Raw genomic sequence first — 13,822 nt, 5'->3', positions numbered from 1 at the left:
CCTATCAAACATTGGTTCTGGGTCAACCAACTTCCATCTACTATCTCATTTAATCTTTGTACTTTTTCAACTGCATACTATTACCCTTATTACCCCATTATACATATGAGAACATCAAGGCCTAGAGAAAGAATGTTCATAACATGCACACAGTCTTGGTGAATAACAGAACTAGGACTTGGGCTTCCTTCTAACTATAAAGGTGTCTTTGAGGCCAATGAATCAAGCACTTTGCACAAACATAATTTTGTGCTTAACAATACAGTAGGAAAATGTGTTAAGAGTGGAAATTATTTATAGTAGTGTGATTCTGCGAGTGACAGTCACAAAGCAGGTATACAACATACTGTTTCCAAGTTAAAAAAGTGAGTTGGGGAAAACAAGGAAAGGAAGGGGGCTGGAGAAAGGAAAAGGGAGGAACGGCAGGCAGGAAGGAAAGGTGCTAAGAATTATTAGTTTACAAAGAGGAAAGCCAAGCTGCATAATTTGCCTAAGATCCCCCTGCAAGCTAGAGTCAAAAGCCAGAAGGAGAACCCTGCAGCTCAGACACAAGCATTCTTTCCATTCTCCTTGGCAAAGGGCTAGATTTCTGCTGATGCTGAAAATGACTTCTCCCAGATAGGGAAAGTAGGAAATCACTCACCAGTTCATGGAAAGGACTCATGTTCTGTCCCTCCAGTTCCAGGTGTAGCACATAGTTTAGAAATGTACACTCTGGTTTCAGACCACCTGGTTCATAAAGCAGCTCTACCTTGTTATTAGCTCTGTGACCTTGGGCACATGATAGGAAGAAGTAACTGTGCTCCTTGGTAAACTATCTTGCGATTACAATTATGCACATTTAGCTCTTTTTCAATTTTTGTTAAAGTAGGGAATGAAAACAATCAAATTATTCAGGACTAAAGTGAATCTGAAGCCTGACTTGTCTGGATGAATGGCTTCAACTTTCCCTTTCATGAGGACAGTGGAGACCTTGCAATTAAGAAAAGTCATGGATATTGATAAACTTCCCATTTGTTTAATGCTCATGATAACAGCAAACATTTTATTTAGTATTTCCAATGTGCCAAGCACTGGACTAAGAGCTTTTTGTGGATTATTTCATTTACGCCTAACCACTTTTGAGAAAGGTACTATTGGTCTCCCTGTTCAGCAGATGGGGAAACTGGGGCTAAGGGCAATCAGCTTAGCCAACCAAAGCAGGTCCGCTAACTGATGTCTTTTTTTTTTTTTTAAGATTTTATTTATTTATTTGTCAGAGAGAGAGAGAGCACAGGCAGACAGAGTGGCAGGCAGAGGCAGAGGGAGAAGCAGGCTCCCCGCTGAGCAAGGAGCCCGATGTGGGACTCGATCCCAGGACATTAGGATCATGACCTGAGCCGAAGGCAGCCGCCCAACCAACTGAGCCACCCAGGCATCCCTAACTGATGTCTTTTTGGTTCATCACACTTCTGTTCTATTGTCTCCTTCACCTGCTCTCAAATGGTTCCTTCTAGCTAACGTTTTCATTTCCAGTAAAGTATTGTCAAGTTACCCAGTGATACCGCTTATAAAAGTACTCTGACAGGCATTTGTTTAAACAATCAAAACATCAACATAAAAAATTATTTTTACCATTCATGCACTTGAACTGAACGGACAAGGAATCACAAAGCAAAGTTCACAGCTTAAATGGCTGGTAGTTTTAAAAGCCAGACATAAGCATAAGGACATTATTATTAAATAGTTTTCTAATACGATCACAGCCACTTAAAATTGTCTTCAAAAATAGCATGAAAGAGGGTCAGAGCAAATTGATTACAGTAATCCCTGATGCATTATTTTTCCCCCAAGAAGTTTTTTTGAAACACAATTTAGAAATATTTTAAAATCTGCCCTCTGCCAAGAACCATATCGTTTTCTTTGAAAGACACCAAGGATTTGGCAGTAATTCTGAATTCCATAAAGTAAAAGGCATTTTTAGAGTTTCTAAGGGGCCTCCCTCACAACAGATGAGGCATGCATTTTATGGCTAAGGAGATAGGAGTGGAAGAGGCTGGTGACCAAGCCCAGGCTCCCTCACTTTTGGGGGTCTCATTACTCAGCACAACCATTGTCGCTCCTGGGTGGTGCTGAGGTGGTGCTGGTGGTCAGAAGCATCAGTCCCGTCCCTCAGGGGGAAACTCAGCTTGGCCTGCTCTCAGTCTTGCCCATGTAAGATTAAAGGACATCATACACACACACACACACACACACACACACACACAAGTGCAAGCCTTTCAGATAGCATGGCTACGTACGTTTATACTGAAAGATGGGTGCATTCTACTGCAGTTGTTAGGAGGAATCTAGTCGTTAGAATTAGGCAGGCTTGGTTTGAAAACCAAACTCTTCCACTTACTTGCATTTTTTTCTTTTAATCTTGGGCAAATTTTCTTAATCTCTCTGAATTTTAGTTTCCTTATTTGTGTAAAAAAAAATCAACATCTCTCTCTCTTAACACTTTCTTTCTCTCTTCTTCTTCTTCTTTTTTTTTTAATTTTTTTTTTTTTAACTAGAATCAAATGAGACCTACCTGTGCAGTGTATGGCATGGTGCCTCATCCGTGCTGAGCAGCCAGATACTAACTTACTAACTAGTCCTATCACTTCCTTACTCAATAAGCTATTCTTTCTCTTGGAAAGCAGCTTGTCTTTTGGCCTATTTTGTATAAGTGTCTCCTTTCTCAGGAAGAGAAGAAAGGTAAAGGAGATCAAATTGGGGGAAAATTTTATTGAATTTACTGAGTGCTTATGAGTGTTAAAAAAAAAAAAAAAGTAGAGGGGCACCTGGGTGGCTCAGTGGGTTAAGCCTCTGCTTTCAGCTCAGGTCATGATCTCAGGGTCCTAGGATCGAGCTCCACATCGGGCTCTCTGCTCGGCGGGGAGTCTGCTTCCTCCTCTCTCTCTCTGCCTGCCTCTCTGCCTACCTGTGATCTCTGTCTGTCAAATGAATAAATAAAAATCTTTTAAAAAAAAGTGGATAATATATAAACAAGACAGTTAAGCCATCAATCTCTAGGGATTACTTTAATTCATTTGTTCAGAATGCAAGTCTTATAGCCAAAGCCAGGTATGGCTAATAATGAAATAATTTTTACAGCATTTGCTGGATTTACAGGATTTGCTGTAACGCTCCAGGATTATTCTAGCAGAGAATGAAATGATTATCTACTAAGTGGAAATCACTGTGCTATTAGGCACTATCCTACTTAGTCATCACATCAATACTACAATAAGTAGTTATTTCCACACCTATTTGAAAAATCAGGAAAGTAAAGTACAGAGAGAAATACTTACTACAAGTCATATAGAGCTAGTAAGTGGCAGAACCAATAATATATTTGATCTAGAACCCAATCCACTGTTTTCTATTTTCTTGCATGGTCTCCCATTTTGGTTAGTAAATGATATGGCATATTCACTGAAAATTAATGCTGTGAATGGTGAACCAACTAGCCCCTCCAATCACCAACCAAACACATGTTTGTATAATGGACATGTTTTCTATATGGTAGTTAAAATTTGCTTTCTGTTTTAAGAACAACAAAGGTTCTTAAAAGCATATCAGCCCCTAACAAACCGAATCCAGTATCCAATCATTCCACAACATTCAACATGTATTTATTAAGCATCTAGGATAAGCCTAGATGCTTATAGAATCTGCTAGGCAACTAGAATTGTGAAATTTTTGTTGTCTAAATTAATATCGCTGGCAGCTGTTTTACTACCTGAATCACTTTTTTCTTTTGATTCAATGTTCCTATAAACAGAATGTGAATCTTTTTTTTTTTTAAGATTTTATTTATTTATTTGACAGAGAGAGAAAGACATTGCAAGGAGGCAGAGAGGCAGGCAGAGAGTGGGGGGCAGGGGAGAGGAGGGGAAGCAGGCTCCCCGCTGAGCAGAGAGCCCAACGTGGGGCTCCATCCCAGGATCCTAAGGCCACGACCTGAGCCAAAGGCAGAGACTTAACCCAATGAGCCACCCAGACACCCCAGAATGTGTATCTTTGAGGTACTGAATAAGCCTCATGGATACACTGGGGTTGAGCCAGCTAAATCTCTTTGGTTGCTAGTCTTGGCAATAACCACTTGGAGTTGGCAGAGGAAAGACCTTATCTCAGTTTCCTCATCTGTGAAAAAACAGTACCTACCTCCCAGAAGAAAAGTTCTATGAATTAATCAATCTTGGAACAGTTTTCTACTAAGTGCCATTTTGGCATGATCTTAGCATCAGGGTGATTTGATTTTATAAAACAGTGATGGACGCTCTTTAAAACAGCCACACATTTAAATGTCAAACACTGGGGGTGCTTGGGTGGCTCAGTGGGTTAAAGCCTCTGCCTTCGGCTCAGGTCATGATCCCAGGGTCCTGGGATCGAGCCCCGCATCGGGTTGTCTGCTCCGCGGAGAGCCTGCTTCCTCCTCTCTCTCTCTGCCTGCCTCTTTGCCTACTTGTGATCTCTGTCTGTTAAATAAATAAATAAAATCTAAATAAATAAATAAATAAATAAATAAATGTCAAGCACTGGACACATAACTATAATAAATTTCCTTTATTCAAGCTGAATCATTTGTGTGTGACATTTCTACGGAATTAAAATAATGGTCAAATCAGTTTGGGATTTTAAAGTGTATTGAATTGTTTAGGAGTAAAAAGATCCAGGTTTCAAATAGTTGGGGGAAGTCTACTATTTTCTGAATATTGTTAAGACATAATACTATGGTCATAGAACATCATAAACAAATATGTACTAGGATCTTAAAAATATTTTCCCGGGCAAGGGTTAAAAAATGAAAAATTTTGACAATAATAAAAAAAACTATTACAATTGATGCAAAAACAAGAATTATAGGAACCGTATTTTGTAGCCCTTTGCTTTTCTACATAGAATTTATTTAATCTAATATTAAAAACACTATGCTAATAACCTGCTTTTCAATTTTCATGAATGTTTTCCAACTCCCTTTTATTCCTGCATTTCAGTGCCCATTTTGGACCACCTGGAGGCAGAAAGCACCAACCACTCCCCTCTACTGTGATAATTTATCTTTCTAACAAGCAGTCAAATAACATGTGTTGGTCCATCCTCTACTTAATGGAACACATCAGATGCCTGGGCAGAGCCAGATAAATAGAGTAGTTTTCTAAAATCACCAGATCCAAACTAAAGCAATCACAGGAAGTTTTAGTTGACCATCAAATACCTAAATCCCTAACGTGTTGACGGTTTCAGAAGCATTAAATTGTAGGTTGACACAGAACCATAAATAATGATGTGTGACTGCCAAGGCTTGTTTTGCAATCCTTGGGTTTTCGAGATCACATCAGAAAATCATTTCATATGAAACCTCGCCACCCTTCCTCCCTCTGCCCTCATCCGAAGGTCTGCAGTGAATATAAATTTTGATAGCCATCCATATGGACAACACATCCCAGGAGGAAGGCAAGGCATCTCTAACACAACCACTTTCTCGGCAACACTCTTCTTGGAAATCAAGGAATCTGTGTGTTTTCACAACACAGTTGCTTAGGAGGGCATTGAGAAAGGGACCCCAAGGAGGTGGTGGAAAACTCAGCATAAGAGAGAACCTCACAGGGGCGCCTGGGTGGCTCAGTGGGTTAAAGCCTCTGCCTTCAGCTCAGGTCATGATACCAGGGTGCTGGGATCAAGCCCCAAATCAGGCTCTCTGCTCAGCAGGGAGCCTGCTTCCTCCTCTCTCTCTCTGCCTGCCTCTCAGCCTACTTGTGATCTCTTTCTATCAAATGAATAAATAAAAAAATTAAAAAAAAAAAAAAAAAGAGAGAGAGAACCCCACAGTAAATAGCCACCATTAAGTTGTCATTGCAATAAGTGAGCTGGTTCCGACACCATTCAAACCTTGCATTAGAAGAAAGAAACCAATTACAAGAGGCGTTTGCATACTGGAGTTTAGTCAAGGCACTTAAATGGAAAGGTTATTAGCTTCAGAGATTTTACGTCATGGTAAAAAAAGAGGCAAAAGTTCTCAGCACCCACGGGGCTTTTTGTTCAGAAGATGAACTTTTGCTCCTGAAAGGGTGACAGAGTGTGTGTGTATACAAGACCAACACAATGGCCCCCTCTGGGCTGTGCTCTTTCCTCCCAAATCCGCAGGGGGAGGCACATTACGCAGTGCAGACGCCCTTTCTGTAAAGGTGAGGGAGACCGTGGCTTACTTTTTCAAGTGAGCAGGGGCGGTGGGTTTGCACTTTTGCTTGCCTTTTACGCCCTTTCCCATGGGAGCAAGGCATCCTTTGCAAGGTGACTGTTGGATATTTGAGCTGCTGTCTGTGCACCAGGAACAAAGAAAAGAAACCCTAAAGGCCGCAGGAAGACCACATTCTAATGGGCAGCACTCAAAGCCCCAAGGCAACAGTTACACCTGCAAAGTCAGGGGCTGAATTCCTGCATCCTAGGAGCTGGTCTATAGCTACTATTACTTGCTTAACTGTCTGCATCCCTGCCTTTTGTTTGTTTCAATAGGTAGTTCACTTGACTGAGGGCATTTAGAGGAAACAAGCACTGGCATCATTGTCATGATTGTATTTTCTGAGAAATCCATGGTCCCTTGTCTGGAAGAGAGGTCCACCTGATCTTCTGATATTCTCCTGTCAACAAGAAAAGGACTGTCGCGGCTTCAGATCGCTAAGGAAAACCAAGTGCTGGCTACCAGGCCTGCCCCAACCCTGAGCTAACGTCAGTTTTAGAGAGAAGCTAAGGAAAGAAGGCAAGCAAGAGGTGTTCCAGAGACTGTATTAGATCTGCAAAAAGCCAGGGCAAGGAAAGACTCTGCCAAGGGTCATCCACAGGAACTATCTTTTCCCTGAAGCAAAAGGGCTGTTCCCTCTTTCAGCTTCTCTGTGTCCAGCTATACACCCTCCCCTTCACGATCTTCTCAGGATTAACTCTAGGGTGCAATTCACAGGTAATACTACCACTCAGAGACTTGCCTGTAACTTGCCCATGACTTGCCCAAGACTTGCCCAAGCCTACTAAGACTCAGTGATGGGCACTGAAGCAGAGCCACACACAGGACCCATTCTTCTGATTCTGCCCACTAATACCTCTACTGCCTGACCAGATTCTCTCCATTTTCCACTCTCTGCACACAGATGTTGGAGACTGCAAGGGCAGCAAAGAGGAGCAAATACTGGGAAGCATTCATGACCTTTTGTAAGCTTACCTCCTCTGGCTGTCTGACCTTGCCTTAGGGTTCTTCCTCCCTTGGAGAATTTAAAGATTAAGAAAAAAGAAAAATCCTCTTCAACTATTGATATGGCTAAAATAGGAATTATAAATAGCATTCTTATTATAGAGAATTATCAAGTCGAAGATGGAATGGCCCAAAGTACAACATCTTACACTTAAATCTTTCACTTCTCCCCATTGGCTGGTTCATAATCATAAAACAATGGTTATAATTTGTATTCATACCAAAGCAATGGCTACATTATTCTCCAAATCAAAGGAAGCTTAAATGCCATGTGGTTCAAAACTCTATTTTACTATAATCTCAGAAATCAAAAACTTTAGAACTGAAAGGCACTTAGAAATCACCTATTCCCACCTTCTTTCTCACATTACAGTTGAGGAAACCAAGGTGGGAAGAGATTAAAATGCCTTCCCGGGGCGCCTAGGTGGCTCAGTGGGTTAAAGCCTCTGCCTTCGGCTCAGGTCATGATCCCAGGGTCCTGGGATCGAGCCCCACATCGGGCTCTCTGCACAGCAGGGAGCCTGCTTCCCCCACCCCCCCTCTGCCTGCCTCTCTGCCTACTTGTGATCTTGTGATCTCTGTCTGTCAAATAAATAAATAAAATATTAAAAAAAAAAAAAATGCCTTCCCAAAGTCATACAACTTAGTATCTGGGCTAGCAAAAGAACTCCATCCCCTAACACCCAAGTCAATGTGGCAACCTAGAAAAATAGTAAAATGTAGCCAAAAGAGAAACAGAGCTACATAAAGAACAGTCTTTCTTTAGATGACATACATTGTGATTTAAAAAAAAGAACCATGAGGCCTAATTATAAGAAAATCAGTCACCTCCGCCCAACTTCTTTTTTTTCTGGACAGAAGGAAATACGGAAAGATGAAATAATGATAATTTTCTCAAACTCCTAACACTTGTAAACAGTTTTTAGTATACACATACTTAAGTGAAAAGGCAAAAACATCTTGCTGCATCTATAAACTAGTAAACTACAGTCAATGGTTTCTATGAGACGAAGTCTATACAAAATAACTCTGGAAACAGTGTAGATTATAAAAGCATCCTGGCGTTCCCTCAATTTGTTTTATAAACTGTTCTGACTACACAGGTGACTAACACCAAAAAAAGAGTCTCTTGTAGCTGCTTGTGATTCATGTACTGGAAAACAAAGATAAAGTATCATTCCTCAGATTCATATCCAAATGCTTTACACCCTAATTTATAAAAGGGAACATTAAGTTAATCAAGGAAAAAAAAAATTAACAAACTTGCATAATGAAGAAAAAAAAAAAAGGCACTGCATGTTGCCTGGTAAAAATACCCTGCAGAAATGAATGTGTGGCCTCCCTCAGAAAAGCAAGTACCTTTAGTCCACAATAAACAGAATCACACCAGGGCAACATCGCAAGAATGTGGAAATATGGAAGTGAATCAAATATGGTAATAATACTTCCAATTCCTATCTTTATTTTCAATTCTAAAGCTCTTACTCTGTTTTACCTTTAAAGAAAAACTTTGAAGGTTTTAACATGGCTCATGCTACATAGTGCCTTTGTTTTCACACAGTCCTAGTTTGATGTGTGTTAATTACAGTCTATAAACAGATAACAACCTATAATGGGAGGCACTGAATCCATAGATCCAGATTTATAAAAACTTGGCCTCTCTGTTTTGCTGGTTCAGCATCATTTAGATGCAACAGTCAGTTTTTCTCTGGCTTATAAATTGCTGGCAAGGAGATTTTCTTCTCAGGGACAATAAATTCTGATTGTACTATAGCAAGGAACTGTGCTGGGATAAAGACCAATAAAAAATTTTGTTTAATCCTTTACAATCATCATATGAGAAGAATCTTTATAACTAGTTGATAATCATCATATAGATTATAACCTGGAAATCCTAAGAAGCTTAACCATTTGCCTGAGGGTCATTTGTCTTACCAGTGGTAAAACAGATATCAGAATTTAAGTCCTCAAAAGCAAGAGCCCACAATCTCTCCATAATAGCTTAGGTACTCCCTAGACACGGATGGGGAAGGCCCATGCAGTTGGGTTCAATGGACCATGCAAGAAACTTTCCTTCAATATTCTGACTAAGTATTTGGGCAGAGCTTTTTTTTTTTTTTTTTTTTTTAATTTAATTTTTTTTTTATGTTATTTATGGTGATGGAGGAATTTCAGTCACTTATCATTAAAGGAAAAAATGTGACTCCCAATTGCTATCTTCAAATCGGTAGTTAGACATAAATAAAAAAATTTAGCAATTTTAATTTGTTTGGCTCAGGCTCTCAGATTTCCATATGGTTACTTTCCTTGTTTTCTATTAAATGTAATTGACTTAGCACTTGACTTTTAAAGTCTTGGCACAATGTATCAATTAGAAGTATATAAATTAGAATAATGCAAAGCACGCATTCCAAATTGAGTGACTTTAAGGACAAAATTTAGAAATGCTCTTTTCGTAAATGTTAATTTTTTCTAAAACTTGCATCATCACGCAGATGACAAATTTCATAAAGACAAAAGAGGGTATTTTCTTTGGAATAAAAAAAACTAACAAGCATTCTATTTGTTTCTTTTCTGAGAACTAATGTGTGCCTAAAATGGCCTTTCTACACTGTTTGCAAGATGAATATTTCCTGTCTTAGTATTTCTAAAACTGACAGCAGTCATGAAAACTCTCACAAACCATCTCAAAACTAAAATATAAGTACAACATTGATAAACATGGCTCCGGGCCCATTAAACTGACAGCTCCTTTCTAACCAGTCTTGCCAAATAATCTGCACAATTGTTATTTAATATACCAGTATATTAAATATATAGAGCATTACATTGAAAAAACATTTACACATTGAAATAGATGTTCCTTCTAAGCCAGAGCCACAATTCTCTTCTGAAGATGTAAAACCACAGAATATGAATAAAATAAAAGCAGAAATCTGAAGAATGCAAAGCACATTCATTTCTTTAGGTTCATGATTCAATTTATTGTTACAATTGCTCCTAAGGACTATTGCCGGTGTAATTCTTTTCCAAATACTGAAGTCCATCACTCAAGCTAAATAAATGACAGAATCATTTATCAAGCCCCAAGTGGTTGTTGATGGAATTTCCACACTTATTGGGCTCGAGTGAAAAGCCAGAATGCCTGTGTGTCCCTGGGATTCTTGGAGAGCTTATAATTCAAGTTAAAATTTATCACTATTATTACTATTATTAAATTCTCACTTTGTATCTTGGGTAGTGGAAACGTACAGAACCAGTTGCCTTATGATAGAATTCTGGTATGGATACCATATTTATAAATGATTACTTAAGCTGTTGAACATTAATAGACATTCCTCCCTGGCAAGGATATCATTAGATGCAGTAGAAAAAAAAAAAAAGACCTTACTTATTAATGTCTAATTTCCTTGTGCTATTCTCCACCCACATAGAATTGCACAGAAAATTTCTTTCTAACTTCCAGATTAGGAAATTTAACAATATGAAGAAGGATCTAATTCCCCTCCCCTATTTCCATGATTTTATTTATTTCCTACTATTTCCAAGTATCTTCCTTTGTAGTGGCAAGAATGTGGAATTGCTAGAAGTATCCTTAAAGGAAACCTTGAAGGTCATTAGATCCCAGGCAATGAATGCCTTCATTCAACAAGGGCACTGCCCTCCTTTGCCTGCAAACCCTTTAACATCAGCAAGATCCCCCAAGGGCTTGCACTTTAACTTGGTTGGAGCAGGTCACATTTCTAAAATACTTAGCGGTCTCAAATGTCCCTGGTCGGCAGCACTGAGTCACTAACGCCACCGCGTTTCAGGCTAGATCGACCTCTTTCTAGTTTTCAATGGAATTATTCCATGTAATCCGATTTACACAGCCATTTAATCAAAGCGAGAAAGGAGATTAGAGAGCTCACATTTGTTTTGCAAAGGAAGGGTGCAAGGATCATCAATCCTACTGACTCTCAAAGTGACATGTAGTCCATCGTCTCTCCCTTTGGAGTGTTGGACATTAACCTGATCTGGCTCCTGTGTTCTTGTTTAAATAAGAAGGTTTAGGCTTCCCCCCACCCTCCTAAACTAGAACATAGCAATTTCTCCACTGGGTCTCACCACTACCATTCATGTGAGGAGATGCTCTTAGAACAAGGAATTGGTCCCCTGCGCTTATTATTCCACAAAGCAGAAAGCTTGCACCAGTCAAATAATTACATTAAAACTTTTCTTTCGGTGCCAGTCTCTAACATTTGCATTTCAAGAGCACAGTGCGGTGATCCTGGGTGTGGTGTTCGAGGCTTTGCCTGTAAACTAATCCGCTTTCCAGAGGAACCTGTGCTCTGCTCCTCGGGTCTCCAGAAGCACAAACCTCCTTTCCGCCGGGAAAGGTCCCTTTCCCCTGCCCTTTCCACACCTGTGCATCGGGCTCCATTCTTCCTCCTTCCTTCTGAGTGTGTACATTTCTCAGGCCCACACATCAATTTAAAATAGGATACAAAGCAATTCATTCAGCAAAGCATTTTCAGCACATGGATACCTTCATCTTAAACAGACGATTTGGACAAATTCTCAGTCTCCTTTTACCCCACCACTTCCACCCCTCGGAATTGCAGTCTCTGATAGATCCTCCTGGGGGGTAAAAGGGCAGCTTTACCCAATTCGCGGCAGACACACAGATAAATCCCTAAGGGGAGAAGTGGGAAGAGGTAAGAACTGCAGTGGAGAAAGGAACTGTGGGTGGGAGTACCGTGGCAGGCCTTTCCAAACTGTAAGCCAGATAGTTGCTTCAAGGGGGGGAAAAAAAGTCTAATTGTACCCCTGGGCGGTGCTTTACTCACAGTGTTTATGTATAAGGCACAATTCAGCCGCACTGGGAATTACCTCAATAACTATCATTAGAGGTGCCTGTTTAAAAAGCAAAACAAAACGACAACAACAAACTTTTTTTCTTTCTTCTGTAATGGAAGAAGGTGGGTGCACTGTGGTGGTATTACCCCATCGATGGCTCCCTGGAAACTCACCCAGAGCCGCAAACCTGGCAAAGACCGCGCAGAGCCAAGTTTCCGGGGCTGGCGGGCAGGTTCCCCGCCTCGCGGAGCGCCGCTGCTAAGGAGCTCGCGTTGGCTCCGCTCCCGCGGCTGCACCCGAGTCCGCACGAGCCCCGCGCCCACCAACCTAGGCGCTGCACAAAAACCTGGGTTCGAGAGGGAGCGAGCGCGGTGCTCTGGGAGCTGTTCTGTAATCTCCCGGGATCCACGGTAAAATATCTCCCGTGCGAAGAAATGCCCTCCCGTGATAACTCTCCGGCCAAAGAGCAGCAGATCTTCCATTTTAAAGGAACTGCAGTTCCCGACTGACAGCTCCAAACTTAACGGCTTCGACTCCAAACTTGACACCAGCTCCGTCTCATCGCTCCCACTCCGTCTCTCGGGCTCACCCGACCAGGGCGGCTCCGACTCGCACTCCACGCCCGCCTCCCTCGCACCCTCTTGGCTCGTCCCGCGGGAACAGCCCCACACGCCCCGGCAGCCGGTGCGAAGACGAGCCAGCCTCCCCCCCACTCCCCTCCCCGGGCTCCGGGAGCGATTTTCTAGGAGAGCCGGCAAGCTCCCGGTGCGCCCTACTCACTTGTGTCTTCTTCATAAGGAAAGGCAGCGCTGTGATCCAGCCCAGGCAGCGGTGTGGCGACTCCGTTTAGATGTTCTGGAGCTCCAGCATATTGCACGAGCAGCGGCGGCAGATAGTCCACGCATTGGGTAGCCCGAGCGCAGCGCCCTCTCCACGGCCCGTGCTTCCCGCTGCGCTCCTCGTCCCGGCGCAAGGCGGCAAGTGAAGCCCGGCCCGGCGCGCCGCCAGCACTTTTATACCGGTCCCTCCCGCCTGCTCCGGACACGCCTCCTTTCCTTCCGGAGCCCCGGGGAAGCGAGACGCTGCAGGGGCGCGGGGGGAGACCCGGGAGGGCGGCCAGAGCGCGGCCAATGCCCCCGAAGTTGAACGAATCAGGCCAAACGCTTCCTCTCGCCTGGCCGCCGCGGGCGCGCACCAGAGGGAAGCCACGAGGGCGCCGAGGGTGAAGCTTAACCTGCAGCCGCAGCTCGCGCCGCGTGCCGGGTCCTGCCAGTCCCGGCTCGGCCTCCCCGCTCCGCCAGGATTCACCTGGCACCGCCCGGGGACAGACGCGCGCTAAGGAGAGCTGGGAGCTCCCCCCTTTTACACTGAGACGGTTCGCGAGAGGAGTTCACTGGGTGCCTAGCAAAGAATTCACCCCGCCCCGCCTTGGGGACGGGGGTGGGAGAGCTTAACTGGGATCTGCAGTTAGGCCATTGTCTTATCCCTCTATTTTTATTTTTAACAATTTAGTGAATGAATGAATATTTATAATTTTAAAAAGATTTGTTGACTCAGGGTTAAGTATTCTGAGGGAGATGCTATTTTAAGAATGGTTTCCTGCTGCTTCTATAGAAATTAACATCAAAAGAGAAGCTATAGGTTATTAAATATGCAGGTCGATAACAGCAAATGTTTGAAAGTTGTACTTTTTTCTTAGAGATATTTTGGAAATCAGAAAGATAATGA

At 42.3% G+C, this 13,822-nt stretch overlaps 1 protein-coding gene across 3 annotated transcripts in view; it reads right to left on the bottom strand.

Moving 5' to 3' along the window:
* Positions 1–13,442, bottom strand: part of KITLG (KIT ligand) — a 91,487-nt gene extending 78,045 nt beyond the window's left edge. Inside the window, exon 1 of one of the 3 annotated variants that reach the window (XR_014313818.1) lies at positions 12,875–13,439. Coding sequence is in view for 2 of the 3 variants with exons in the window: in XM_082738865.1 (XP_082594991.1) it covers positions 12,875–12,889 (15 nt within the window). In the remaining variant the exon portion in view is untranslated. Of the gene's footprint in view, positions 1–12,874 lie in introns of all 3 variants that reach the window. The other 2 variants (XM_082738865.1, XM_082738864.1) reach the window with 2 other exon arrangements.
* Between the last annotated feature and the right edge of the window lie 380 nt (positions 13,443–13,822).

The sequence above is a fragment of the Mustela nivalis genome, assembly GCF_964662115.1.
Source record: "Mustela nivalis genome assembly, chromosome: 7".
Lineage (NCBI taxonomy): Eukaryota > Metazoa > Chordata > Mammalia > Carnivora > Mustelidae > Mustela > Mustela nivalis.
Note: the sequence above shows the minus strand (reverse complement) of the source record. Positions and strands in the feature narration are given on the sequence as shown.